Source organism: Canis aureus, chromosome 5, assembly GCF_053574225.1.
Source record: "Canis aureus isolate CA01 chromosome 5, VMU_Caureus_v.1.0, whole genome shotgun sequence".
Classification (NCBI taxonomy): domain Eukaryota; kingdom Metazoa; phylum Chordata; class Mammalia; order Carnivora; family Canidae; genus Canis; species Canis aureus.
Window position 1 is genome coordinate 70,747,795 of NC_135615.1, and position 25,318 is coordinate 70,773,112.

The 25,318-nt window shown below is 38.8% G+C and overlaps 1 protein-coding gene across 20 annotated transcripts in view; it reads left to right on the forward strand.

Annotated features, from left to right (window-relative positions):
• PUM1 (pumilio RNA binding family member 1) overlaps nucleotides 1-25,318 on the forward strand; it is a 134,435-nt gene that overhangs the window by 35,896 nt on the left and 73,221 nt on the right. For all 20 annotated transcript variants that reach the window (XM_077898781.1, XM_077898783.1, XM_077898790.1 and 17 more), the window contains one exon: nucleotides 10,671-10,739. In XM_077898781.1, the coding sequence (XP_077754907.1) occupies nucleotides 10,671-10,739 (69 nt within the window). The remainder of the gene's footprint in view (nucleotides 1-10,670; nucleotides 10,740-25,318) is intronic.

The window sequence follows — 25,318 nt, forward strand, 5'->3', positions numbered from 1 at the left end:
AACTAGAGAGGTAAGCTTTGTGTAAGTATTCCTCCAACTTCGAGACTGACACTGTAGGTGTATCCGGTAGCAGATAGCTTCTTCTCTGAATTTATTTTCCAAAATTGGTAGTTTTCACTGATGGTCTAAGTTTTACATGTGTTAAAAAGTAGTCACCATTTTATAATTTGTAGAGAATTTTTATTAAAAATTGTTTTTCTTTGACAAACTCTTCTTATGGTAGAAATTCTTCTAAACCTTTAATCCTACTGTTACATGTCCATTAGTAAGCACCAGGAATGACAAAGTGAATCTCAGAAAATTTGATGTTAGCAAAATTTTGGAAAAGCCAGTGTGTGCCTTTTATTGTGGACAAATATTTGGTGCTTTCACATTACACATTACTTTACACAGATTCCAGTACTATGCCAGTAAAATTGTTCCTGATTCCAGTGATGGCAAATAACGTTAAACTTTCAAAAAAAATTTTTAAATAAGAGTTTACTTATTTATTTGACAGCACAAGCAGGTTGAACAGCTGGCAGAGGGAGAGGGAGAAGCAGGTTTCCTGCTGAGCAGAGAGCTCTGATGTGGGGCTTGATTCCTGGGCCCTGGGATCATGACCTGAGCTGAAGGCAGACACTTAACCGACTGAGCTACCCAGGAGCCCCAAATTTTCATTTTTTGGAAAGCTCCTGATCTTTCACATTTGCCACAACCCAATTTAAGAACTTTTGGACCAGGTATTCTTCATTTATCTCTTTATTTTTTCCATACATCCTCTCGAGATTGGTATTTTAGAAGGAAGCCTTTTACTGCTAATGAACACTTTTTGGTGTGTCTTCCATTGCAAACACTTTTTTTTTTTTTAAGATTCTATTCATTTATTTGACAGAGCGAGCAAGCGAGCACAGGCAAGGGGAGCACAGGCAAGGGGAGCAGCAGAAGGAGGCTCCTTGCTGAGCAGGGAACCCTATGCAGCAGTTGAACCCAGGATCATGACCTGAACTGAAGTCAGGCACTTAACTGACTGAGCCATCCACGTACCCCACATATGAGCATTTTTTGATGTAATCTGTATAGTGGTATGGGAGTCTCTTTTATGTTTTTGAAATTTGTTCTTTTGATGGTCAGGAATATGCAATTCAAATATGTGGCTGTAGATAGTTTATAGACAAGTAGAGATAAGATTGTTCATCATCTTAAGTTTTTAAGATTTTCTATTTTTTTTTAAAAACGATTTTTATCTATTTGAGAGCAAGTGAGAGAATGTGGGCATGGTGGGGGGTTGAGGGAGAGGAAGAAGCAGACTCCCCTACCCCTCAGTAGGGACCTTGCTGTGGGTCTCCATCATAGGATCCTGAGACTATGACCTGAGGGAAGGCAGATGCTTAACTGACCGAGCCACCAGGTGCCTCAAGATTTTCTATTTTTAAGTAATCTCTGCCCTGAAGTCAAGAGTTGCATGCTCTGACTGGGCTAGTTAGGCGCCCCTGATCATTATCTCAAGTTTTACACTTTTTAGGTTCTTCCATAACAATTTTTTTAAAAAAAATTTTATTTATTTATGATAGTCACACACACACACACACACACACACACACACACACACACACACAGAGGCAGAGACACAGGCAGAGGGAGAAGCAGGCTCGGAGCCCGATGTGGGATTCGATCCTGGGTCTCCAGGATCATGCCCCAGGCCAAAGGCAGGTGCTAAACCGCTGCGCCACCCAGGGATCCCAACAATTTTTTTCCTTCATAACAATTTAACAGTTTCTTTCTGTAAAGTGGCCTAGTCCTCATATGGATTGCAGCCTGAACATGATTGGTGAAATTAGACTGACAACCAGCACTTGTGAGGTTTTTGTGTTTAAAAGTCAGTAGTATCCTGAAATGATTTTGAAAATATATGTTCATCCTTTCACTTTCTAAATTATTTTCTTTTATGTCTGGGAGGTGCTGACATTTACATGAGGTGTATATATTCTGGTAGTCTGGTAGCAAAACAGTTTTGGTAACTTAATTATAGTAGTTTATTATGTGGGTCTGTTAATCATCTTAGCAGAAAGCCAATGGCACATTAGGTAATCTGTAACTGTAATATATTTAATTGCTAAAGTAGTAGCAATCTTTAATGATAGTGAAGAAATAGACGTTCAGTCTAACTCTGGCTGCTGTGGCGACTTCATTTTCCCCTTGTGTATCATGGAAGGCAGTATTAGAATAGTGTAGTAATTGGTTGCTGGAATAATAGCTGTTCAACCCACATGTGCTTTTGTGTTTGCCTCTGATGAGAACAGAGAAACAGAGAACTTGTAAAGGGTAGAGAGACCAGAATTTGTTTTCTGTTTTTTTTTTTTTTTTAAAGATTCCACTTGTCTATTCATGAGAGACATAGAGAGAGGCAGAGGGAGAAGCAGGCTCCATGCAAGGAGCCCAATGCGGGACTCAATCCCAGGACTCTAGGATCACGCCCTGATCTGAAGGTAGACATTCAACCACTGAGCCACCCAGGTGTCCCTGGAATTTGAATTCCACTTCTGATCTTTATCTGCTGTAGGACTTTGCACGAGTTACTTCACCAAACCTTGGTTTTCTCATATAGAAAATGAAAGAATAGTGTCTGTTTTGCAGTACAGTGCCTTAAAAATCAGCAAATGCTAGTATTTAGTGTTGTTAATGACAGTGGAAAAATAAGAATGGAAACATTTATAAATAAGGTCATGTAGTAGGGTTTACATCTACTTAGGCTGAAAGAGTAGGTTCCCCCTCCCCCAGTAATCAAGAGGAATGAGGATTTGTTTATATTTTATTTGAGAAATCTAATTGCTTTTTGCTTTTTAAAAATTTATTTTTTACAAAGGCGCGGTACCTTTGTTAGAGTACCTGAATTTCCTACCTTCCTTCCTTCTTTGAGAGGGTGGGGGAGGAGAGGGAGAGAGGAGAGAGAATCTTAAGCAGGCTATACACCCAGCTTGGAGCCTGACACTATGCTTGGTCTCAGGACTTTGAGAACATGTCTTGAGCCAAAACCTAGAGTCAGATGCTTAATCGACAGAAGCCACACAGGCGCCCCTTTCTCTTAATGGTTAAATTCAAATTAGGTTAATTCTTACATTCCATTAACATAGTCTATCACTCAAGTTTTTTCTGCCTTTTTGTTTTAAGATTTTATTTATTCATTTTTTAAAAGTAATCTCTACACCTAGCATGGGGGCTCAAACATAAAACCCCAAGATCGAGAGTTGCATGCTCTACTGACTGAGCCAGCCAGGTGCTCCTTAGGTTTCTCCTGCTTTTGCTCGTTTTTTTCTCACTGGTATCTTCTTCCAGTAATAGTTCTTGGCACCAGCTCTTCTGCATATATGATTCTGGATTTGTGTTAGTGAAACAGAGCCATCACGATCTAGACTTACCTGTGTAAAAAATCCTCCAGGAAAACAAAGGTAATTGTGGAGGAGAAAAGGCCCTGACAGCTTAGAGTCACTAGTTGAGGAAACAAATATTTGAGTAAAGGCAGTTTTAGTCTCAAGCTAGCAAAAATTCAGTTAAATGAAAGAACACCAAGGATTCTCTCTGACGCCTTGAATAGGGAATATAAATGTGGGCCTCCTTAGCACTGGGTGGCTTTCTGTTTCTATAGGGGTTCCATAGTCTCTTGTCTCTGCTTTTTTCAACATTCTTTGTTTTCTCTTTGTCTTCTGCTTATTCACCAAGTTATACTTGAATCAAAATGACAGCCCCAACTGCCAGATCTTTAGGGAATTTCATTTTATCTCTCCATAGTTATCTGGCCCAAATGCTGAGAGAGGAACCTGAGTAGGTCAGTTTATCATTTCTCACTAGGTACTTGGGATTTGGCCATTTAGGGGAATGCTTTTAGGGTAATTGTTGGTGGCCGGAGGTGGTGGGATGGGAATCATAAACTTGTCCTTTGTAGGCAGGTGTCTTGAAACATGTCCATTACAGAGAATATTTGGAAAGTATTGATTTATTGAATTTTACTTTCTAAGTGCTCTATATGGTTCTCAGTTACTCTTTATTAAAATATAAACTTCCAGTGTGATTATATAAATATCAACTCAGTAATACTGTTGTGTCTGAGTTTGGTTCTTCTCTGCAGGCAACAGAGAACTGGTCAAGCTGGTTCAAGTAAAGGGCATTCATTGTAAAGTCACTGAGCAGTTAAGGGACAAGAATGCTAGCTAGCTAAGTAAGGTCAAGAACCTAACCACAATGCTATCAAAATTGCTTCTTTTTTAGGTCTTTTATTCTGGATTGCATGGTCTACTATGGTATTTGCTTCATTTTGTTCTTTGATTTTTTTAATGTTCAATAATATCTGCTTGAAAAACTGATAAATTGTAATTTATGAAGTATTTGGATCATGAACTCCTAATATTTGGATTTCTTTGTGCCTAAGTTTCTTTCTTTTTCCCCCTTTGAGTGCAATGTTGGCTGTCAAAAGAGATAAGCATCTAAATGGTGAGGCAGGAGGAGAATCAGGAGACTGTAGTGGCATGGGAAGTTCAGGAATGAAGGAATTGTAGAAGGGACTTTACTGAATTTTATTTTATTTTATTTTATTTTATTTTATTTTTTTTATTTTTTTTAAATGAGAGCGAAAAGAATGTGGGCTTGAGCCAGTGGGTTTTTTTTTTTTTTTTTTTTTTCTGAATGGATGAGAATGGAGAGTGGAAGTTCCTTGAATTGGTGCTTTAGCTGGGAATTGAGAAGAGAGAGAAATGGATGCACTTTGAAATGCTAAATTGCTAAGTTTAGAAAGTAATTTAGATGTTTGCATGATCTAGGTACTTTTTTTTTAAAGGGGGAGTGAGGAGAGGGATGAGGGAGAGAATCTTCAAGTAGACTCCCTGCTGAGCCCGGAGCCTGATTTTGGATGGGTGGCCCTCAGACTCACCACCCTGAGATCTCATTCTGAGCTAAAACCAAGAGTTGAATGCTCAACCCACTGCGCCACCCTGTTGTCCCAGATCTAGGTACTTCTAATACACTGATTATGGAAATGCTGAACTGGAGAGACAACTAGCTCTCCCACTCCCCAATAAAGGAATGACTAAAATTTACCCTCTGGAGGTGGGAAAGAAAGGATGAATGTGTGGAGATGTTTCAGTAACTTAAAACAGAATAAGTGTGAGGTGGATAAGGTTGATTAAATGCCTACTAAGTATTGGACACTTTTGTCTCATTTAACCAGGAAAACAAACTGGTAAAATAGTTGATGTTATCTCAGTTTTACAGATGAGGAAACAGTGATGTGTGTATCATTCACTGATGATTCTGATAAGCGTAGAGGATTTTGGGTATGGTAAGTAGGGCTTCTCGGGGTGATGGAAGGGCAGGCATTTTACAATGAGATTATTTTAAAATAAAGATTTGGGGCAGCTCTGGTGGCACAGTGGTTTGGCGCCGCCTGCAGCCCAGGGTGTGATTCTGGAGACCCAGGATTGAGTCCTGCATCGGGCTCCCTGCATGGAGCCTGCTTCTCCCTCTGCCTCTCTCTCTGTCTATGAATAAATAAATAAAATCTTTAAAAAAAATACTTTAAAATAAAGATTCGTAAGGTGCTTAATTTTTAATTTTCCAAGTGTGATATATAGTTCTGGATTTATCTCTTTTGATCCTGTAACTTCTTGTGTGCTAAAACATTCAACTTAACTTGCTAAATTATAGTTCTAGTTAGGACAGGGTCCTTGTGAGGAGGAGGCAGGTGTTGAGGCTTTACAGAAGAAAGTTCTGGGATCTGGGGAATGTGTATGGATGATAGTCTATGGTGGGATGAAAGTAGGAATATAGAGGTAGATCAGGCACTAAAGTGCTTATCTCACTTTGCCTCTTTAATAAAGGGAGCAGAAGATGCCTTTGTGGGGAGGGGCAGCAGTAGAGAAAGTCTTGGAAGGTTATGAGAAAGTTCCATGTTACTGGCAAATAGCCCAAAGAAGAAAAGTAGGAAATAGATTGGTGAAACCAGAGGAGATAGGGAAGATCAGTTAGTGGAATGAAGGGCATCTTACAGACATTTAGCAAAAGTGGAAAAGGAATTAAGTTTAAGTAGTGCTAGAAATTTTTTAAAATTTATTTTATTTTTATTTTTTAAAAAAGATTTTATTTATTCATGAGAGATACAGAGAGAGAGGCAGAGACACAAGCAGAGAGAGAGAAGCAGGCTCCATGCAGGGAGCCTGACGTGGGACCCGATCCGGGGTCCCCAGGATCACGCCCTGGGCCGAAGGCAGGCGCCAAACTGCTGAGCTACCCAGGTGTCCCAGTAGTGCTAGAAATTAACATTAACCTGGCACTCAAATTAAATTGTAGAGAATGGGCATGTAGAGCATGAGAACTGGAAAGATTATTCTGTTGTGATGGGAGCATTTACTGTGATGATAATTTATAGCCACCTTTTCTCTTTAATGATAGAAAGGGTTTCTTTATTACCTGCCTAAAATATTTCTTCATTCTTTGATTTCTCTGGATTCCTGAGCATCCTCGTCTGGTCATTAGTTTTGTTTCTTAGGAAGAATTCGTGTGGAGAGGCGGTCTGGTGTCGATGACCCCTCCTGTTATAAACAGTTAAGTTCTTGACTAGTTAAAACGTTTTTGTGAGAATGATTTGGCTTATCTGGTCTAGTCATCTGGGGGCAATTGGTTTATTTTTTTTATTTTTAATTTTTTTAATTTTTTTTTTTAATTTTTATTTATTTATCATAGTCACACAGAGAGAAAGAGAGAGAGGCAGAGACACAGGCAGAGGGAGAAGCAGGCTCCATGCACCGGGAGCCCGATGTGGGATTCGATCCCGGGTCTCCAGGATCGCGCCCTGGGCCAAAGGCAGGCGCCAAACCGCTGCGCCACCCAGGGATCCCGGGCAATTGGTTTATAATGGAGTTTCTGGACTAGCACAACAAACTTTGAAAAGTGAGGCTCCTTCTCTTCAGTGTCTGTAGGAGTTAGGAGAGTAGTACACAGGGAAGAGGAAGAGTGGTTCATCCTGTAGGGAAGGTAGAATGGGGAGACCCCCAGAAAGAGGGAGGGCTGGAGGAAGAGAAGAGAGGGTTTCAGAGAGGGAGAGAGAAGACTTGAGCAAGCTAGGAAATTAGGAAATGTGGGGGGGGTGGGTGGAGACAGAAATGATGGATGGGCACACTTTGAAGTTGAGGAGAGGAGAGTGTGGAAAGTGAAGGCAAAAAGACCAAGAGAGCACACTCCTCAAAGCCCAGACAGAAACAAAAGGCAGTTTTATCTACTGATGGAAACTTCTTTGGCTGCCTTGGAGGCAGATTGGTGAAATAGGAAGGACGTTGCATTTTGAATTGGAAGACCTGGGTTTAGATTCTGGCCTTTTTTCTTTTCTTTTCTTTTCTTTTCTTTTCTTTTCTTTTCTTTTCTTTTCTTTCTTTTCTTTCTTTTCTTTTCTTTTCTTTCTTTTCTTTTTTTTCTTTTTTCTTTCTTTTCTTTTCTTTTCTTTTCTTTTCTTTTCTTTTCTTTCTTTTCTTCTTTTCTCTCTCTCTCTCTCTCTTTTTTTTTTAAGATTTTACTTATTTGTTTAACAGAGAGAGCGCCAGAGAGCACAAGCAGGAGGCAGAGGGAGAAGGAGAAGCAGGCTCCCCACTCAACAGGGAGCCCAATGCGGGGCTGGATCCCAGCATCCTGGGATTATGACTTGAGCTAAAGGCAGATGCTTAACTGCTTGAGCCACCCAGGTGCCCCTGGCAGTGCCATGTAAATGCTCTTCCTCTTAAGAACAATAGTTGGGAAGGGCATTCCTTGGAGGCTCAAGTTTTCTCATTTTTTTAAAAAAGATTTTATATATTTTTAGAAGGAGAAAGAGAGTAAAGGGAGGGGCAGAAGGAGAGGGAGAGAGAGAAAAAATCTTGAGCAGATTCCCCACTGATCACGGAGCCTGATGCAGGGCTTGATCTCATAACCCTGAGATCATGACCTGAGCCAAAATCAAGAGTTGGCTGCATAACCAACTTTGCCACCCAGGCACCCCTCTCATCTTTTAAATGGGGATAATCACTGTGACATGTTTATAATGATGACCTAAATATGCATATTGCGTGTTCTGTAACTTCCCTTACTACTCTTACTTTTTCCTTGGAAAATATGAATACAATTTCCAACATTTGGTTAAAACTCTTTGTAGATTTTTGGATTTTCAAGAAATGCCTAGCTCTAGCTAAACATATGATTAGATTCCACAGAAAGAGCTAGATATAGAACTTTGTGCATTTGATTTACATGCTTTGTAAATGTTAACTCTGGCCTGAAGGTTCAAAATACTTCATCTGACATTTGTAGTTTTCCAGCTAACATCCTGTGCCTCATCCTCTCCTCCTTTTACCTTTACTACATATAGCTTAGGAACTCACAGTGTGTTTACCTAAATAATGGAAACACCTTGTAATGTGTTCATAGCTTCTATTTCAAAGCCCTTTGAGGGACGCCTTGGTGGCTCAGCAGATAAGTGCCTGCCTTCGGCCCAGGGCATGATCCTGGAGACCTTGGATGAGTCTCAGATCAGGCTCCCTGCATGGAGCCTACTTCTCCCTCTGACTATGTCTCTCCCTCTTTTTCTCTCTATGTCTCTCATGAATAAATAAATAAAATCTTAAAACCCTTTGAAACAGTTTTACCACAATAAAAAAGTTTTGTCTCTATGTCTCTTTGTTCCTATAGGGCTGAATTTTAGCTTCATTTTAAATTTTATAAATTTACATTTTTAGCAGGCATTTTAAAGCTGTTTTGTCTTAGGGGGATCCCTGGGTGGCTCAGTGGTTTAGTGCCTACCTTTGGCCCAGGGTGTGATCCTTGAGTCCTGGGATCGAGTCTTGCATCAGGCTCCCTGCATGGAGCCTGCTTCTTTCTCCCTCTGCCTGTGTCTGCCTCTCTCTTTCAGTCTGTGTCTCTCATGAATAAATAAATAAAATCTTAAAAAAAAAAAGCTGTTTTGTTTTAGTGACACAGTGTGTCATTTTGTGCATATATCAGCTCTGGGTTTGGAAACGTGTTTTAAAACAACAGTGCAACTGTATTTTTATGTGGTGTCAGTTCAGTCAAATTAAAATTTTTGGGTGATAAATAGGTAACCTGTTCATAAAATTGAATTCGTTCTCCCACCTGTATTATGACTCATGCTGTCTGTACTTCTCCCTCTCCTTGCCTGGCTGTAGCCTCACCTGCTCTGTATGTACTCACAGCCTGCAGTTGTACACCAACTGTGGGGGGTAATGATGGTCAGATGAAGGGGTTTGGGAGATTCTTGCTTCAGGCACTTGGCCTCCTTCTTTCTCTGGTAAGCAGAGGTGCCTTCCTCTTGAATAAACAGGGACTGTCCTGTAGCCTTCAGGCAGCAGAGATGGCTTGCCTCTCATAACTGAGGGGACTAATAGAATATTGGACAACACAAGGCTTTCGAAATATGATTATTTATTTATTTATAAAAGATTTTATTTATTTATTCATGAAAGACACACAGAGAGAAAGGCAGAGACGTAGGCAGAGGGAGAAGCAGGCTTCAGGCAGGAAGCCCGACGCTGGACTCCATCCTGAGACCGCGGATCACGCCCTGAGGCAGGGGCAGGTTCTCAACCCTGAGCCACCCAGGCATCCCAATTGTGATTTTTTAGAAAAAAAATTTGAGAGAGAGATAACAACAGAGATAGCAAGAGAGAACAGGAGCGAGGAGGTGAGGGAAAAGCAGGCCCAATCCATGACCTGAGCTGAAGGCCGACGCTTAACTGACTGAGCCACCCAGATGCCCTGAATTATGATTGTTTTGAATTAACTATTTTTCTTTAAAGATTTTATTTATTTCTTCATAGAGACACAGAGAGAGGGGCAGAGACACAGGCAGAAGGAGAAACAGGCACCATGCAGAGAGCCTTAGTGGGACTCGATCAAGGGTCTCCAGGATCACACCCTGGGCTGCAAGCCGCGCTAAACCATTACACCACTGGGGCTGCCCTGAATTAACTATTTCATACTATGTCCTTGATCTAACCTTACTTTGTAGAAATAACCTTAGAGATGAGTTAATATATGAGTTAATTGAAGGCTGGAAAGATTGTGATGATTTGGGTAGTACATTTAATGATGGGTGAAGTTTGAAGGGATTCTTGTAATATTTGCTGTTTTTTTTCTCCTGGAATTGAGATCCAGGGGCCCCATAGACCTTCCAACATGGAGAAACATTGGGGCACTCCATTATATAGTTTTTAGCACCTTTCCCTGAGGTTTATCAAAGAAATACTGGGTTGGATCAAATAAATTCCTGGTTTTTACTTGCTATATGCAGTTGGGGGCAAGTACTGTGGTCTTTTGAGTCTGTAGCTGTGTTCATGATATGTTATTACCCTTTAGCATTTGGTTTTTACTTATTAAAGTGTATGAGAAAGTTAATATAATTCTCTTGTGATGGAATATGCCTTTTCTTCTGGATTATGTGTTTTTCACCTTTTTAAAAAAAGGAATGGGAGGGGAGAAAACAGGGGTCATTGGCTCTGAACTCTGATAATTAAAGGTAAGTGAATGACTTAATGATTATTGTTACTGTCTTTGTGAATATCTGAAAGCAAACCTAGAAAAGCCTTTCAGTTGTGTTTACTGTGGATGTGAAATTCAAGATGCTAACTTGAAACTTTTCCCTTCTCTATTTTGAATGATAGGTACGTTCTATGGATGAGCTGAATCATGATTTTCAAGCACTTGCTCTGGAGGGAAGAGCGATGGGAGAGGTAAGTGAACCTGTGTGTCAGGAAAGTGGGATTGTTTTTAAGGGAAGTTTGGAGCTGTCTTTCATCAAATGTGTCTGAATCTAGTCTCCAGAAGTATGTGCTTGCTTTTTCTTGTTGCCATCCTCATGATAGGAATGGGTTATTGCAGAATTTTGCCAAAATGATTTCATTAGCTTTACCCTAATGTCTTAAAGACAAAACAAAGCAACCAAAACATGAACATAAATTGTTGATGATTATATTAACTAGTCACTTGTAATTTGAAGCTTTAAAATTCTACAAAATAATTTTATTTGCATAAGATGTCCTTACTTTTGCCTCATTATCCTATTGCTAGGTTCTTTTTACAGTGGAAGGGAGTCTTAGATTGGCCGCTAATCAGAACATGTTGATAACGTATTTTTAGAGTAGTGCCATTTTCTGAGGATGTTGTTTAGAGCTCCATTATGAAAAGGAAGTTAGATTTCTGGTGAAATAATTCCAGAAGGTGGAGGGCTCAGTCAATCCTCCCTTACCTACATAGAATTAAGGAACAAGAATTTTGGTTTGTTCATAATGTCTAACGTTTGCAAGAACAAAATTTATTGCTATCCAAACATGGATAAGGAATATTGCCATAATTCTAAAAGAAATGGGAGTATAAGTACAGCTGACTTCTGGTGATTCTAGTTGTTGACCATAAGAATGCATTGGTGATAAGTAGAGCATATAGTTTGAATGAGTAGTCAGAGGTGTTCTAGGTTCTCAAGCTGGGGGCATTTGCTTGTGGTTCTCTTGTTTTGGAGATTAACTGTGGGTTTTCATCTGTTTTATTTTATGCATATCCAGTATTTAAAAGCTCCCACATCCATTTTAATGTTTTTTAAAGGAGGGGAGAATAGCTCTTTTATACCAATCATTAAATACATTTGTTCTTTGATTTAGCAAATATTCTTTGATCCAGGCACTGTGCTAGGTTCTGAGGATTCAAAGTTAAGATAATTCTTCTCCTGATTTGTAGCAAATATTCATTGACTACCTTTGTGGTCAGGCATTAGTTAAACTCTTTTGGTGTTTTGGTTATGAGATTCTTGTTTCCTGTGTTAGAAGATTTTGTTTCCAACTTTTCTGAATCATCTTGTAGTCAGGGTCCCAGTGTCCTGTCATCTTGGGTTCCTGGGTTTTGGGCCTGTTCTTATTTTCCCCCTAGAACTTTAAGAGAAGATAGGTGGCTTTATGTCTCCTGTACCTGCCTAATATCATTGAAACAGTGCAAAACAATAAACCTTATGTGGTTATTGGGGAAGAGATTTTTCTCAATTAACTTTTGGAGCAAAAGTTTCTTTGGAACAGAAAGTTAATAGTTGAATCAGATATTAAGTAGAGAGGGGAAACCATGTTTATCTTGTGGTTTTAGCCTGTTCCACTCTCCCAAGAACCTAATCCCAGATTTTTTTAAAAAAAGATTTTATTTATTTATTCATGAGAGGCACACACACACACAGAGAGGCAGAGGGAGAAGCAGGCTCCATGCAGGGAACCCGACGTGGGACTCGATCCCTGGTCTCCAGGATCAGGCCCTGGGCTGAAGGCGGCGCTAAATCGCTGAGCCACCCGGGCTGCCCCCCTAATCCCAGATTTTAAAAATTAATTATACAAGGTATAGGAATGCTTTTTGCTGTTTTGTACACAATACTTTATAATCTCTAAAGGCTTAAGTCTAATTGAAAAATAGTGAAAAGAATTGAATAGAAAGTAAATTTTATTTAATTGAAGACAGTATTTTTATTTTTTTTTATTTTATTTTATTTTTTTTTTATTTATGATAGTCACAGAGAGAGAGAGAGAGAGAGGCAGAGACACAGGCAGAGGGAGAAGCAGGCTCCATGCACCGGGAGCCTGACGTGGGATTCGATCCTGGGTCTCCAGGATCGCGCCCTGGGCCAAAGGCAGGCGCCAAACCGCTGCGCCACCCAGGGATCCCGAAGACAGTATTTTTAAAATCATTTTTTCCTTCCAAAAATGCTTTTTCCTCCCACGGTTTCCAAACCTCACTTTTATTTTTGTTAGAAATACTATTTTTTTGGTATCCGAATATAATTCCTCAGACCTGGATGTAGACATATGTAGATAACCAAAGTATATTCCAGCAGTAATACAGTGTTATTGCTTCTTCATTCCTTATTATTTATTCATAGAGTAATGATAACTGCCATTTGCTGACCATATATTCCCCAGTGCTGAGGGGTTTGCATGCATTGTCTCATCAATAACTATGAGGATGGGTCTGTTATCCAGATAAAGAGGCTGAGATTTATGAATTAATTTGCCCAAGATCACATATGATGGAGCTTGGGATTCTCACCTGGCTTCCTTTCCATAGCATGTTCCCTTAGAGTAAGTGAAGCTACTACTTATAAAATAATTGATGGTAAAAATCCCATTTTGGTAAGCTGTATAAAAATTGATAGTCTGGGAGAGGATTTAAAAAAGATGCTTAATATGTGTCCCTCCCAAAATATAGATACTAAAGTTGTTTTTTGTTGTTGTTTTTTTAAAATATATTTTATTTATTTATTCATGAGAGACACAGAGAGAGAGGAGGGCAGAGACACAGGCAGAGGGAGAAGCAGGCTCCATGCAGGGAGCCTGACATGGGACTTGATCCCGGGTCTCCAGGATCACGCCCTGGGCTGAAGGCGGAGCTAAACCACTGAACCACCTAGGCTGCCCAATAGTAAAGTTATTATTTATTTTTTTAAAGCAAACTCTACCTCCGTTGTGGGGCTCGAGTACATGACTCCCAAGATCAAGAGTCACAAACTCTACTATCTGAGCCAGCCAGGTGCTCCTATTTTTGAATTTTATTTATTTTTAAAGATTTTATTCATGAGACACAGAGAAGCAGAGATGTATGCAGAGGGAGAAGCAGGCTCCTCGCAGGGAGTTCAATGCAGGACTCGATCCCAGAACTGGGATCATGCCCTGAGCCGAAGGCAGAGGCTCAACCGCTGAGCCACCCAGGCATCCCTTACTTACTTACTTGCTTATTTATTTATGTTTTTAAAAAGATTTTATTTATTTATTTATCAGAGAGATTGAGAGAGAGAGAGAGAGAGAGAGGCAGAGACACAGGCAGAGGGAGAAGCAGGCTCCATACAGCAAGCCTGATGTGGGACTCGATCCTGGGACTCCAGGAGCACGCTCTGGGCTGAAGGCAGTGCTAAACCGCTGAGCCACCTGGGCTGCCCTATTTTGTTTTTTTAGAAGATTTTATTCATTTATTTATTTTAGAGAGAGAGAGAGAGAGAGAGAGAGCGGGTGTGCGAGCTAGGGGAATAGCCGAGAGGGAGGGACAGGCGGACTCAGTGCTGAGCATGGATCCTCTGACCTTGAGATCATGACCTGAAATCAATCAATAATTGATTGAGCCACCCAGGCACCCCATTGGTGCCCCATTTTTTTTTTTTTTAAGCATAATCTACTGTTTAGGCACAAAGGAGAAAAACTTAGAGTGAGGCTTCTGTACTCTAGGAGCTCGTAGGTAGTTAAGGAAGCAGTAAATACACATGGCAACAGAAAGAATGCAAGTGTTTTCTATGTATGGTTCATGTTTAGAGAAGGGAGTGATCATTAACTGGACTAGTTTGTGATTACTTGAGTGGAAGAATGTAAGACTTGGGGAACATTTTCTGGTTTAGTTAGGGTCTGCAGGGGTCCAGGATGGGAGAAGTTTTTAAAGATTTATTTATTTAAGAAAGAGAGAGAGCAGGAGCTGGGGAAGGGGCAGAGGGAGAGAGAGAACATCCTTAAGTGGACTTCCCACTGAGCCTGGAGCAGGTTGCAGGGCTCTATCCCAGGACCCTGACATGATGACCTCAGCTGAAACCAGGAGTCAGATGTTTGAGAGCCACTCAGTGGTTTCCTGAGGGTTTTTTTTTTTTTTTGGCAGTATTATAAGGGAGAATGTCAAAAGAGAAATGAAGAAATAATAAGATTTTATAATAAAGCACAGCTTCTAATTTAACTTCATTAAATTTTTTTCCCTCTCTGGGAGAGGGGTTTTGTATGAATATAGTCTACTCATATAAACACTAAAATTTGAAGTAAATTGTATTGACTTTTCAGCCAGGCATAGAGTATTTTTGCTGCACTTACTACATGTGTATTGGTGTGGGTATGTATGTGTGCTCAAGCTTGTGTGAGTCCTCATGGTAAGCAATACCTGTGTCAAGAATGTGTGAATCTTTAGAATTGAAAGAGAATTGGCTCTATTCAGAGTAATTTTTAGTGAAGTTAGTGCTACTTGGCTCTTGTTAAACATTTTTTCATCAAAGCCAATACTAGACTCTTGGTGTCGCTTTGCAAAATTTAGAGCATTTCTTAGTTGAAATCTTGCTAAGAAATGGCTACTTAAGACATCACCTCAAACCTTGCTGGTTGCCTGAAGTACCATTATTCTTACCTGAGGGTTCACAGCACAAGTGCTTTACTTGCCTTTAGTTCTAGAAAGTCAACATAAGAAGGAAGGTAATAAAATGTTTTAGGAGTAAGGCCAGAAATTATTTTCAAATATTTCAGCTACTATCTTGGCTGGCCACTTATTCAGCTTAAAGTTGTAGGACTGAAAAGTTTAAAGGCACATCTTGGAGCAGCTTTAAAAATTTACATATGAAAAGATGAGTCTGTTAGTTGAGTATTCAAGGGTGTATCTTTGTAGTACTGGGGAAGGCTCACTAACCTTGGGTTACTGGACTTGGTTTCTACATTGATTTGGTTTAGGATCTTGTTGGATTTATTTGCTGTTACCTATAGGAGGGCAGCAGTGTTATTACTTTCTGTGTCCTAAAAAAGGATGGATTTGCCAAGGGGAGAGCTGTTGACAGAAAAGGCACCTTACTCTGCATAATTTTTTTTTTTTAACTTAAAAGCTGAGGACTTTTTCTGTTTAAGATTCCTTAATGTTTTACCTGTAGAAAACTTGATGACTTTCAGGGATATTAAGATAGTAGTGATTATTTCAGGTATAAATGGAATGTATTTAGATATGTGGCCTTCATCTTTGTTTTAGAAAACTGAAGCATAGAAAAACTTACAATAGACAAGTTTGTAAACCTGAGGAAGGAGATCTGGCAAATGCTCTTGTATGTGGAGACATAATGAATCCTATCACATTCCCTGGAAGTAGAATAAGGTGAGATATGTTTAAAATATAGCTGTAGATTCTCGTTAGACATTACATAGGAATTCTATCTGTAAGTTAAAATAGCAGAATGGCTAGTAGAGGGAGGAATTTGGTAGTGATTTGGAGAGCTGGAGAGCTGTTCACCCAAAGAAGGATGTAACTTGGCCAGATAAAGCTGTCTCTGGACCAAAACCCTGAAGCCACAGTCCAGCCTTGGCTCAGATGTTCATCCTATTTGGATTTTGCTTTCTTCCATCTGTAAGACAGAGATATTGGACTAGTTTCCCAGGACCCTTTCAAGTCTAAGATTTTGGAGTTAGCCCTTATTTCTATATCTTTAGAAAGATGGAATAGGGGAATAGTTCCACTTTCTCTAGGATATGCTAGAGGGCATCTAAAAGGTGTCTTTTTAGAGTGACTTCGCCCTTGTGATATAGAGGTTCTGAAACTTTTCACTTGGTTTTCTAAGTGTCTCATTCACCAGTCTACAGCTATCTACGGCACTTCTGAAATGTCTGTCCCTAAGGGTTCACGGGTGTTAATTCTGAAATTAGGGCAAGTGGAAACTCGATGTGGATACCAAGTCTGTTAAAATCTTTTCCACATCTTACCATCATGGTAAACAGAATGGCTCATAGAATTGAAGGCTTTTTGGGTAGCTAAAAGTACTTCTAGGATTTTAGCCCAGGAAGAGCTACCTTACAATGGCAGTTTCTTAGAACTAGAGTCCCATAAGAGTAATGCATTCGACTCCAAAATGTATTGAATTTTGGAAAGGAGATATATTGTCTGCCAGCAAAATCTTGCACACATTCTTCCAGAAGAGAAGAAAAACTAATAAAGCATTTGGTGTGTTAATATACGAATTCCTGACCAAACAGTGTAATGAGTCCTTTCTGCCCCAAAATGTAGCTTTGAGTATGGATAGGAATGGTAAATCTGCCTAGTTCCTTTAACCTTGTATTAGTACCATTTGGTTGTTGGGCATTTTGGGTTATCTTGCTGTTGAAATGTTTACTTCGGAGAAAACATAGCTAGCCAGACCAAGTGACCTGGAGTAATGAGATCTTAGTGCATAACTTTCCTGTACTAGATTAATGACATATGTGTTTGAGATGAAGTGACCTTTTTAAGAATATTGTTTGGGGGAAGTTTCTGGGATCCAGAATAATTTGGGGATTGGGCATTTTGAAGAACAAGAAAGAAGAAAGTATCTTTTAACCTTGAGAAGGTAGATGCATCTGACATTTGGAACCTGGTTTTCAGTTGTCTCATGACTTTGAGACCTGTTTGGAACCCCACTCATTCTAATATCTGCCTTCTGTCCTGTACTGCAGTGACTGGGCAGACTTAGCATTGTTCTGTCTTGCAGTGTTTGAATGCAGTAAAACATGCTCCTTTCCAGCAGGACATAGTTTATTCCACATACTGCTTAGTCCATCTTCATTTTCCCCCATTTATCCTCCTTTGGCTAAAATGTGCCTACTCTTTTCATCAACATCACTATGCTTAATTCGAAGGTAAGCCAACTAAAGAACTACATACAGTAATGCATTAGCACTTTTCAAGATACTTTGGCATTGATTTTATTGCCTATATGAATCTCCCAACAGATTTTTTTGGAGATATTTCTACCTTTTTTTTACATGAGAAAAATGAGTCCTAAGGTTAAAAGTGACTAAGTCATGAGTATCAAGATGTGGATTTGACTCCCAAGTTCTATTTTGTTAGGCTTGGGAATGATAGCTGCAATATAGTGCACATTTATTTTCCAGGTACTATGCTAACCACTTCATATACATTACAATCTTCATGGTGGTCCTGCAATGTTTATGATGCCTTTTTATAGCCCAGGCAAAAAGGGATTAGAGAGGTTAACATGATCATGAACCATCTATTTGAATTCATATGTCTGTCACTTCAAATCTTGGGTTTTCTGTTATTTCTGCATGTCCACAGTCTGCCCATTATTTAAAATCTTAACTTCAGTGATCAGGTCTTCTATAAAATCTTTTTTGCTCTAACCAACCAGAAGTTATGGAGAGGAATTTAAGCAGCAAGTTTTTTTGTGTCAGTCTTATGGCTCTAGTTTATTTTATATGTAGTGATTTGTGTAAATATGTTCTATTTCCTTGCACGTAAGTTTGTTTAGAGCAGGGGCTTCAGCCAGTTACTACTTTGTAAATATTGGGTGCTTAATATATTGTGTTGAATGAATCTTACAAATAAATACTTTTTTTTCTAAGCATGGATTCCTCCTTATTTTCTCATTTACTCCAGAAGTTGATATTGCCTTCCCTGCAAGGGACCTTAGTTCAATTCAGTAAATATTTATTGCTTGTATTCTTTATTCAGATTACTTTTCCATCCTGAGGAATGTGGGGTTATGAAGGGGAGGATGAGGACCTGACAAAACTGAAAAGCCTCTATTCATTCACCCTTTTTTGCATATTTTTATATTTTCAAAACTATTTGATTATTTTGCAAAGAGTAGTACATAAGATGAATAGTAAATCAGCAGTGCTGTTACCATCCAAGTTGAATCCGAGTTGATTTATTATAAAGGATCTTTTGTTTAATATAGTTGTAACTAGATCAATGGGATACTTTCTCTGGGCCATCTGCTGGGGCATGGAAATACCCTCATTATATGTACACAACCAGATAGAATAGTGTTTAGCAAAGAGGAATTACTTTTGTGACTTTTCTTGTTCAAGTGTGTGTTAAACAGTATTCTGTGTAATTCTCTCTTTACTGTTATTTCGCTGATGAGGAACCAGAATTAACCAAAGTTAATCTGTTGTCTCTTAATTAATTAATGCAATCTGTGATTCTCATTAAAGCCAAGCATGTAGAGGAAGTAGTCTATTTTCTGTATTGGTCTTCCTGGTATACATAGTAGCCATATCTATGAAATTTTCATCTCCTGGAGTGCATGAAAGAGGAAACTTGTCCATATCTGGCACACTGAGATCTTTGTCTTGTCAATTTAATAATTAGAAATGCCCTGAAGCTGACTGGGTGTGTGGGTGGGTTTAATTATTTGCTCCCATCTTGAGGCAAAAGACTCTTTCTCCTCTCTCAGTTGAGCTGTTTCCTGCTTTGCGGATATGAGGTGGGTAGGTCATAAAGCAATGTTGAGGTTTTCATGGTTCATGAACTTTACAGGTTTCCTAAGTGTCGTGGAGGCTTACCTTTTGTACATTGGGCTCTTGGATATTCTTGCAGGAATCACTTACATAATTTAGACCTAGTATAACATGAATGTGGTTATGTTATAGGTCAAACCGTATAGTTATATGTAGAAAAACAAATGACTTTTTTTTTTTAAGTTTATTATTTATGAGAGACACACAGAGAGGCAGAGACATAGGCAGAAGGAGAAGCAGGCTCCCTCCAGGGAGCCTGATGTGGAACTCGATCCCAGGACCCTGGGATCACGACCTGAGCCAAAGGCAAATGCTCAACTTCTGAGCCACCCAGGCGTCCCCCCCAAAAAATGACCTTATTTGTAGGTAACCTGTAGGTAGCCAAGATAACATAGTCCTCTGCTCCTTTAGTATGCTCTTCCTTTATCCTGCAGAAAAGCCTCGTTCACTCTGGCACTTCTTCATTTTCTGAACATAGTTTGTTGTCAGTTTATCAAGTTTTATAATATGGCAGAGAAAAGAGGTCTCTTTTGGCCCTGTTCCAATAACTTAAAGGGGGAAAGTATAAAGAATTTGACTTCAGTGGATTGGGAAAGGGATATGTGGTGAGAAAGGACTGGTGTGGAGTTTACCCCAGGGTATTTGATCACAAAAGAACATGGAGATTGAGGTGCTAACAGTATCTGAATTTTTTTATGTAGCTGTTACCACTGTCTTGTGTGTCTCATGTCCTAGATGAAGTTGTTCACAGTGATTGTGTTTTCTATGTGGTCAAGAACCACTGAGCTCCTTTGAAGAGGGTACACTGTGGAGTTAGCAGTTGTCGGTGAACTGACTGCAAATCTGTCTAACCTGTAGTTGTCCTAAAATTTCAGATCTACCAAATTCTTCTTATGGCTACTTAATTGGTCTTTTTGTTCATACGGTTCCCCAGCAACCCACCATGGATCTTCAGGACAGCCTTAAAATTAGTGCAAAATCTAGACTTTGCACTCAGTTGACTCTACAGAATAGATTACTGATTAAAAGAATTGCAGTGATAGACTTGCTTATGCATACTTAATGACTTCATTCTTGATTGTTAAAATGGGCTATGAATCCTCATTTTTGAAATTATGTAGGTTTTTTTTTTTTATGCTTTGAAAGCTGAGAGAGATATCTAAGCAGACATTTGTACCTTCCTTGCCCATTTCCACAGGTCCCCTCTCTTAATGTTTCATGCCTAATTACTGCAGTGACCTCTTTGCTTAGCCTCCCCATGTCTGTTTAACTTTCCAACACCCCATTTTATGGAGGAATGTCAGATTAATTTTATGAACTAAATTTTTACGATGTTACTTCCTGTTGCTGCCTATTTATTGGATTAAGAGTCCAACGTTTTGGTGCTCCAGGAATCCTCACTGGTCACTAGACTAGTTGCCTTTTCCACCTCTCTTTACTGCTTCCCTGTATCACTGGCTAGACTCCTTTCTTCTTGGTGGGCACTGCCCCACTTGCTTTTCTTTCCTTCTTTCTGTCTAAGCTCTTTGTGGAGAGTCCTTCCCACTCTCCTCTTACTCTGAACTCTCTCCTTCCTGTACAGCAGTCCTGACCAGTCCTATCACCAGGGTAATGTTCCTTTCTTCATCTGAAGTAGGTCCTCAAGTACACTATCAGTGTGCTTATCTTAAAATGAATGCCTTCTAGCTATATCAGTTTCATTCCTGATAGGTTTTTCTTTTTAAGAAGTTTTTTCTTTGGGCAAAGAGTGTCTTTTACTACTTTTATTTCTAATTTCTGGTAGTGCCTCTACAGACTGTACATTTTCGGGGCCTGTTCAAGTAATACTTTACATTTTGACATCAGTACTTCAGATGCTGAAACTCTTGACATTTTTCAGTAGCCAGAAAAGCAGTAGCGATTTTCCAGATGTGGGAGAGAATGTCAAATTTTCCCTCATTGGCCAGGCTTAAGTGATTTGTATCATTCCATCCTTAGCGGTGGAAGTGTTGCTAAAGACGTTAGATATAACTATTGACAGTGTTTATGAAAAGTGTTTAATAGCTGAAAAATATTTTTTTATAAAACCTGTTAATTTTATATACTGCATAATTATAATTATGCAAAGTATTAAACTTTTCTTTTTTAAAAGGAGTACATTAGATTTCAACTGAGGGAGATATTTACTTACGAGACCATTAATGTGGAAATTTGTTTTCAGTAGTGAGCATCTTGACACCTAGATGAACAGCTTAAGCAATAATTACTAGGTGCCAGGTTCTGAATCTGCCAGTAGAAAAATGTGAAAAAATTGTAGCAAATATTGGTTCTTTGGGTTTATTTTATTTTATTTTAATTTAATTTTATTTTATTGTGATTTGAATGAAATGAAGCAGAGTAAAGGTGTTTTAACATTTAAAAATAATCTTTATAAGTATTGCCTAGCTGTTTAAAAAAATGCAGGGCACATCCTTAATTAGTAGATATATAAACGGGAAGTGTGAATTGAGAAGATCCTATTCCTTAAACTTTGAAGAGAAAATAAAAATTCAAACACCACCTTCTTTATACTTACTTTTAATTAAGAAAGTAACTGGCTTATGATTAAATCTTTGAACATGTTCAACATTCCTTACGTAGACTACAGTTTTCAGAGTGGATTAGATGTTATTATCTGCTTGCTTAGAAATATTTGAAACATATGGTCTGAGCTCTCTCCTTAAAATTGCCACTGATTTTGTTAATGTGAAATTAGGTTGAAGTGCAAGTGTGTCTGTTTAAGAGAAGGTGTCTTATTTGTAAGGAATTCCATACTACTATAATCTCAGTTTTATTTATTAGAAAATAAATTCTAAATCATAGAAGTATATTATATTTTGTAACAAGTCATTCATAATGCCACCACACCAATAAGCATCTATTTCAGTTTTTAGTTTTCTTTACAATTTTGATTCAAAAGGGAAGGGTGCACATGCAATTTTGTATTTTTCCTTTAAAAGTTAGTGTTCTTTCGTAAACATTCTGTATAGTCATTGTGGCTGGTTGGGGGAGCTTGCATTGTAGTACCACAGCTACCTAGGTGGACATTTACCTTCTCCCAATGTTTTTGCCCGTAGACTTTGAATGTAGAGTTTTTTTCCTTTTGAATTGTCTTTTTACTGTTGTGTTGAGATAAATTATCAGGAACGAATGTGACACTTGATGTATGTGTTTTCTAAACTCTTTCCAAAAGAATTGTCCTAAAAGTGAATGGGTGTATACCTTTAAAAAAAAAAAAAAAAAAGGCCTATAAAGTATATTGATGTATGCTTTTATATTTAAGCTGTTTATTGTTAAAGCTTTTTAAATGACTTGTGAGTGTAGTTCATAGTATTTATGAAAGCATTTTGTGTATTTGATATCACAGTAATCCTTTATGGTATGAGGGGGCTAAGTAGAACCCCTAGGGCATTAAGATTTTGAGAAGGGATTTCTGAAAATTACACAGTTGTCATATATCAGAACTCTGCCTAGAAGGTGTGATTGTCAGTGGTTATCAACTATATATTTTATTTCAGGCAGTTCTGAGTTTCTTTCTTTGAGTTCATGTCAAATTCTTCTAATGCAGTAAGAATGTAATCAGAATATGTACTAAGAGATTCAGAAATTTGGGTGGGGGGGGGTGCTGTATCTTATCACCTGGGTAAAATAATACCAGGTATTTGCTGCATTGGTTACATTCCAGTGATGAAACTAAGCTTGTGTTGGAAGATTGCATTGCCAGGTAACATGATCAAACCTGATCATGCCTGCAGGGCTGTAGCATGCATCCCTGTGAATAGTACTCTTTAGGAAGCCTATATCTGCTCTGAGAGATAGCTCTATGCAGCCTATGTTGAGTGTGTGAGCAGTTACCTGCTATTTTATTCCTCTTGAGTACAGTACTTGCTGTAGTGTGCATTTAGGATTGAGATCAGAAAACATCACTGGTACTTTCCTGTGCAAATATTAGTAGTGATGGTGTGGTCAGACAAGTCCAGGCCTTAATAATACTCTTGCCTCTTTATTTCTGCAAAACTGTAATCCTAGCTCTTGTTATGGCTCTTAATTTTATAGGATTTATGCTGAAGTGGCCTGGGTGATGGTGTGCTCACATCTGCTAGCTGAGTACCTAGGAGCATTTCATTGGCTAGTGCTCTTAAGTCATAGTAGCAGCTGGTTTTCTGAGTGATTGCTCAGAGCTCAGCATTCTACTGTTTTTTAACAGAGATTTCATTTAATGTTCACTACAGTTCATTTTATAGTAAGAAAACTGAGGCCGAGAGGGGTTAAATTCTGAGTTGGGATTTAAAATCAGTTTGGTTTTAAAAATGATTTCAGAGCACTGGCATATGTTTTACTGCTACTTTGTTTCTTAAAATAAGAATCCCTTTATTGTCTCCACATCTGTTTAAAGGGCTCTTAGTGGGCGTTAATGTTGTGATTGATAGTGCAAGTGTGGCTTTGGGTATTGTCTCTTTTGTTAGATAATAAAAGAGAAAAGGTGTTTCCAAGCAAAATTTAGAGGTTTTCTCAGTGGCTAACATTGCTTGTAAACCAGTGCTTGGTTTCTCGTTCTCCAGAAGCCTCATGAATAAGCTTACTGATTTCTTTACTTTCTATACCTCTTTTCAAGCTGAGATAAATAGTGTTGTGTCTTTTTCCCAGAGATTTGAGAACTGACACTATTGAGGGGTTGGGGCAATTAGGAATACCATTTAATGGAATAATACAGGGAAGAGTACAAGGTCTGTTGTATAGCTGGGGAGGATGCTGGGATTCCCCAAGTCCTGGTTCTCAGTTTGTAGGTCTTGCAAGGGATTTTGATCACTAATTAAGAGGTGGTTAGATTATGGGATTGATCTACACTTAACAGAACCACAAGAGACTTCTGTATGAAAACCAAAATGTAGTTTATTAATTTATGATGGGAAATAATAACTCAAGTGGACAGGGTAATTGTGTTCAGTGATCAGCATGCTTGGTAACAGGAGGAAGCCAAGTTCTCCTAAGAAGTTTGCTTGCTAAGCAGAATCTGAGCCAAGGAAGTTACTTGGATGTTTTTAGTGGTTAGTGTAATCAGGCTGCTATCTAGCTTGTGCATTAATTGCTTTCATAAGGATAGACTTGTTTGTGCATCATATGCCCTCTACGTAAATATGCCAACTGGGTCATACTACCTCCATCTGACTCCCTGGGTCTCTTTTGCTTTTGTTGGACCCATTCCTAATTTCATTTATCTTCCTTTAGAATCTCATCAGTCTTTTAATCCTCTTATTGTCTAATCTTTCTTTAAAGTAAATTTTGTAAACTTCTGCTATGATCTTTTTGGTCCTGTCAAAGAACAATTTTTTTTCCCCCAAGTTCTTGATGGGGTAAGCAGGAATTGTCTTTTCATACAATAGTTGGATTTACACTTTTGGTGATTCGATTTAGGTGTGGCTTGAGTGAAGATTTGGCAACTCCAGGTGTTGACTGATGCCAGTGGGTTGGAGAACCAGTATGTTTTAGCCAGTACTGTATAGAAATTTTACTTCCAGAGAGGTTGCTATTGAATTTGAAATAACAATTGGATACTCATCATCACTTTGCTTTATTTTGTAATTCAGTAGATTATAGCTTCTTTTACTATGATCAGATTTGAACAGTTAATGTCTTTATTTTAGTTGCCTTGAATATGTGACTGCTACTAGTTTTTAGTAAGCTTATACTAGTTTTTGGTAAGCTTAACATGTCTAAGCTGGTCTGATTTTGCAGAAGTTAGCACATTTTTTAATACAGAAAAGGGTATAAGACCAAGGGGAGAACATGAAATGGAAAGCATATAATTTTTCCCAAATTCAAAAGCACTTGGATTTTAGATATAAGAAATAGAACAAGAAAAACAAACTCTTAAAGAACAGTGTAGACTATCAAAACAACCCTATTCAAATGTATTCACAACTGTATTAGTTCCTATTGCTACCTAGCAGATTACATAAAAATTTAGTGCCTTAAAAAAAGAGTTGTTTATGCCTCACAGTTTCTGTAGGTCGTAACCCAGTCATGGCTTCAGAAGATCTCTGTTTCAGGGATAAGCTGCATTCAGGATTCCAGGTGGGGCTGCAGTCCTCTCAAGAGTTCAGGTAGGGAAGGGTCAGCTTCCTGGCTCACTCAGGAAATTGATGTCAGGAGTAAGTTCCTCACAGGTTGGAGGATGGGGGTGGGGAAGGGGGCTCAGCTCCTTCCTTCCTTCCTTCCTTCCTTCCTTCCTTCCTTCCTTCCTTCCT